The following is a 5,298-nucleotide window of genomic DNA, read 5'->3' as shown; positions in this document are numbered from 1 at the left end:
GGAGTTGAGATACGGAATGGTTGGCTGAGACAAAATGATGGGGGAGTGGAAGCCAGGTTTTCTTGAGTCTAATGGTAGACTTGTGGCTGGAGATTCTGTCACGCACGTGTTGTATGGTTTCCCCCACGTACATAAGACCACAGGGACACTTAATCAAGTACACAACAAAGTTAGTTTCACAGGTGTAAAATCCCTTGATGTTGAACTTCTTCCCCGTGTGTGGATGTGTAAACTCACTTGCTTTAATCACGTTGGCACAACAGGCACAACCTAGACAGGGAAATGTACCTGTCCTTTGGGTTCCAAGGAATTGTTGTTTTGGTTGTTTAATGAAACTTCCGATATCGGCCTTGATCAGGTTGTCCCTAAAGTTCCTTGGTCTACGCTTGCACATTAGTGCTGGAGCTTGAAAGGCAGCTACCTGTGGGTAGGCTTCCTTTAGTAGGGGCCAGTGCTTATTAATGGTCCTATAGATCAGAGGCATAGTGGGGTGGTGCGTGTGTATGAACGGGATTCGTTCCTGTTTAGGGGATCGTGGTCTAGAGGGGAGGTACCCAAGGGCCCTTGCTTTTTCTTTTTGAAGAATCCTGTCAGGATAATTTCTGTCTCTAAATTTTTGTATCATGTCGTCCAGTCTGGACTCCGTCAGGTTAGTGTCTGACACAATGTTGGTCACCCTACGGAATTGGGAGTATGGAAGGCTCTCACGTGTAGATTTAGGATGACAACTTGAAAACAAGAGCAGGTTGTTGGAATCGGTAGGTTTTATATAAATATCGGTATCCAGGCCACCTTGGTTGTTCTTAGTAACCAAGGTGTCCAGGAATGGAATCTTATTGGTGTCCCAGTTAGGTGTAAACTGTAATTCTGGTCTGATCCTGTTGATCTGCGATACGAAGAGAGAAAAGCTGTCTGTTGGTCCGTCCCATAGACAAAAAACGTCATCTATGTACCGGAGCCAACATTTTGAGTGTGACTTAAACAGGGCGTTATTGTATATATAATCCTTCTCAAAAGTGTCCATGTAAATGTTGGCATATGCTGGTGCCATGTTGGACCCCATGGCTGTACCGCAGGTTTGTAAGAAGAACTGGTCACCGAACAGGAAAAAATTCTCTCTGAGGACAGTGGAGAGGAGATCTAATATAAGCTGTTGGGCTTGTGGACCTAGGTCAGAGGTCTGTAGGAGGCTGCCCACAGCCTCCAGGCCTAAATCATGCTTAATCGCCGTATAAAGGCTTTTGACGTCCAGAGTTGTCAAGAGGCACTGTGGTGATAGATTGGAGATCCGTTTAGTTATACCGATAAAATGACCCGTGTCGAGGACAAATTATTTGGTCTTTTTGACAAATGGAGTAAGGCATTTTTCCAAAAAGATGGACAAGGGAGAGAGGATGGAATTTGTTGATGCCACGATGGGGCGGCCCGGGGGATTTGACAAGGATTTATGGACTTTTGGAAGCCCATAAAAAAACGGTATTGTTGGACATGGATTTGTTAAAAAGGTGGCTGTTTTCTGATCTATACAATTATTGGAGAGATATTTATCAAGAATTCCATTAATTTTGGACTTAATATTGGGGGTGGGGTCATGTGATAGCTTCTGGTAGGTGGATGTATCAGCTAGTTGGTTGTTTATTTCTTTGATGTAATCATGATGATTCATGATTACTATGGCCCCACCCTTGTCCGCCGGTTTTATAACTATAGACTTGTTGGTGCGTAAGGATTCTATAGCCTGTTTTTCTATGGGTGTAGTATTATGTTTAGTAGGGAAGTCTCCTTTTTGTTGTTTCGAAAGTAAATCCTGAGTGTCCCTTTGAATAAGGTCAATCACTGCCTCTGCTGCATGGTATGTGCAGGGTGGGCGAAACGAGCTCTTGTTATAGAGGCCCAAGGAGGAGATTGATAGATCTGGGCTGTGACTACTGTCAGCGGAGGGAGGTCTATTGTTAAAGGGGTTATTTTGTAGACCAAAATGTGTTTTTAACCTGATGCTGCGGTAAAAATATTGTAGATCTTGCTCAAGCTTAAAACTGTCCCATGGGGGGGTTGGCAGAAGGAGAGACCCTTTTGTAAGACTGCCAGTTCCACGGGATTTAGGGTATAGGATGAAATGTTTATCACAGATTTTGTGTTCCTACCTGTGATCTCGTCATCATGCGGTCGGTCGGATTTACGTTTGGACCTCCTAATCGATCTCCTCCACATTGTCTCTATAACATAAACTAGATGCTATAAACAATTTCACAGTGAGATGTCCCCTACTGTACAACCTTAGTAACTAACCAATTTTTTTTGTGTGGGTGACACCTGTGTAACCTAGAAGATATGCTCTAATTTTAAAATTGGATTTAGCCTACTGTATTATGTTGGCAACACCAATTTTTTTTTTCAAAGCCACAAATTTACAACATAGTATATGGCAAGCTATATCATGTTTAGCAACATAAAAAAAACATTTTTTTATGCGCGTGAGGTCTGCAGAGAGCTTAATTCCAACCTAAAAAATTACAACAGGTGATATGGCGGGCTGTATCACGTTTAACAACTCAAAAAACCTCTTTTTTAATGTGCCTAATTACAACATGGGATTTGGTGGGCTGTATCACATTTACCAACCAAAATATGTTTTACCTTTTTTTCACGTGCAAGAGCTTTGCAGACTGTGTAATTTCATCACCACTAAGTAATGCTACGTTCACATTTGCGTTGTGCGCCGCAGCGTCGTCGCCGCAACGCACAACGCAAACAAAAACGCAGCAAAACGCATGCACAACGCAGCGTTTAGCGCCGCATGCGATCAACGCATGCGGCGCAAAACGCAGCGTTTTTTTGGAAACGCAGTTGCGTTTTGACCAAAAAACGCAGCGTTTTGCGCCGCATGCGTTTTTTGTGCAGTGAGTCATTCTTTAGTCCCACCCACCAAAAAAAAGGGGCTACACAATAGATAAGGACCACCAATGGCTAGAAGAGGGTTGGTGTTTATGTTGTGTATATATACCCTGCCAGAGATGAATTCCTCCCATTTTGCTGGTATTCATGATGGAGCGTCCCATGGACAGTATCTACATGGATATGGAGATGGAATTTGCCTTTGCTCATGCCTATGCTGTCGCCTGTTTTCATCAAAGGGAAAGGGAAAAACGGAGATGGAGTCGTCGCCGCTTTTGGATACACCCTATCGTGGAAGTCCGGGAGAGCCGTGGAGCCTACCATTGCTTGTTTGGCAAACTGAATGACAACCTGGAGAAATATGTCGAATATACCAGGATGTCTCAGGACAGCTTCCGCTATCTTCTGCGTCGGGTGGAAGGATCCATTAGCAGGCAGGACACGCAGCTCCGGAGAGCTATTTCCGCAGAGGAACGGCTGCTGGTGACTCTACGGTACGTAGCTGTTTGAATGACTGTGATATGTTCTTCACTTTTTTTTATTTTGGGGAAATTTTTGGGGGGGTTGGTATGGTCAATGTACTTTTACAAATTACAATGTACTTTAATGTAATTTCTTTATCTTCTTGGCAGTTTCCTGGCTACCGGAGAGACCTTGAGATCCCTTCATTTTCAGTTCCGGATTGGAGTCTCCACTCTTTCCGGAATTATTGCTGAGACATGCCGCGCTTTGTGGGATAATCTCAGGGAGGAATTTTTACCCGTCCCTACAAGCGAAATCTGGTTGGCCAACGCACAGAAATTTGAGCAAGTGTGTTCTTTTCCAAACTGTATTGGCGCGGTGGATGGCAAGCACATTCGGATTACCAAGCCTGCGAAAAGTGGATCCCTTTTCTACAACTATAAAAAATACTTTTCCACTGTTCTCATGGCAATTGCCGGTGCGGACTGCCGTTTTCTCGCAGTGGACATTGGTGCGTTTGGCCGTGCAAATGACTCGCGCACATTTAAAGACTTGGATATGGGCCAAAAATTATATGGGAACAATTTTAATTTCCCACAGCCACGACCTCTTCCCCACACCGAAGGCCCTGCGATGCCATTTGTTGTGGTTGGGGATGAGGCATTCCAAATGTCTGCCAACCTATTGAAACCCTACTCCAGTCGGGGCTTGGACCATACAAAAAGGGTTTTCAATTACAGACTGTCCAGGGCCAGAAGGACTGTGGAGTGCGCCTTTGGCATCCTTGTCTCCAAATGGCGGATATTAGGATCCGCCATTAATCTGAAAACTGAGACAGTGGATGAGGTGGTGAAGGCTTGTGTGGTGCTCCACAATTACATTATGGCCAAAGAGAGACTGAATGTGGAACTGGATGAACCCATAGCCAACACATTGCCCGATTACCAAGATCATCCTCTGCGGACAAGTGTGGATATTGCGCAGATGAGGGATCGTTTTGCGGCCTATTTTGTGTCAGATGTTGGCCGTGTGTCATGGCAAGATCAAATGGTGTAGATGTTACTGTTGGACTGTGTTCTGGTTTGAACTACACCAATAAATTCCTCTACTGTGACTGTGCTAAAAATGTAATTTAATAATAAACTCATTCTCCAGTAAATGTGCAATAAATGTAATCCGTTTAGGTTGGTTTGGTTATGTCAGATTTGCCATCTACCTATAGTTCACTAATGTAATGTGCCTTATGTCAAAAACTTGGAACCCTTTGTTTTAAAAATGTTGTTGTTCACTAAAAGTTTGTTCTAATTTTTCTACCCTGCTTCAAAGAATAAATTTAGACCATACCATATAACATATTTGGTTGTCAGATCGCTGTGTATCGTTGTGTTTGACAGCAAAAGCAACGATACCAGCGATGTTTTACAATGGTAAGCAGGGTAAATATCGGGTTAATAAGCGTAGGGCGGCGCTTAGTAGCCTGATATTTACCCTGGTTAGCAGTGTTAAATGTAAAAACAAAAAAACAGTACATATACTCCTCTTCGCGTCCCCCGGCGTCCGCTTCCTGCACTGACTGAGCGCCGGCTGTAAAGTTAATGCACAGCACAGCGGTGATGTGACGGCTCTGCTGTTAGGGCCGTCACTCAGTCATTGCAGGGTAGCGGAAGGCGGGGGACGCAATTGTGAGTATATGTACTGTTGTTTTCTTTACATTTAACACTGTTAACCATGGTAAACATCGGAAGCGTGGCCCTGCGTTTAGCAACCTGATGTTTACTCTGGTTACCCGGGGACCTCGGCATAGTTGGTTGCTGGAGAGCTGTCACACAGACAGCTCTCCAGCGACCAAATAGCAATGCTGCAGTGATCTGCATCATTGTCTGTTTCGCTGCAGCATAAGTGTGAAGGTACCTTTACGGTATGTGTCCACGTTCATGATGG

At 44.2% G+C, this 5,298-nt stretch overlaps 1 protein-coding gene across 1 annotated transcript; it reads left to right on the top strand.

Annotated features, from left to right (window-relative positions):
- Positions 1-3,028: 3,028 nt before the first annotated feature.
- LOC143783268 (uncharacterized) lies at positions 3,029-4,526 on the top strand. Its single transcript, XM_077271681.1, has 3 exons — positions 3,029-3,389; positions 3,528-3,919; positions 4,513-4,526. The coding sequence occupies exons 1-3, from the start codon at positions 3,043-3,045 to the stop codon at positions 4,524-4,526; spliced, it is 753 nt and encodes a 250-aa protein (XP_077127796.1). The 5' UTR covers positions 3,029-3,042.
- The last annotated feature ends 772 nt before the right edge of the window (positions 4,527-5,298 follow it).

The sequence above is a fragment of the Ranitomeya variabilis genome, chromosome 6, assembly GCF_051348905.1.
Source record: "Ranitomeya variabilis isolate aRanVar5 chromosome 6, aRanVar5.hap1, whole genome shotgun sequence".
NCBI lineage: Eukaryota > Metazoa > Chordata > Amphibia > Anura > Dendrobatidae > Ranitomeya > Ranitomeya variabilis.
This window is presented reverse-complemented; position numbering and strand designations above follow the sequence as displayed.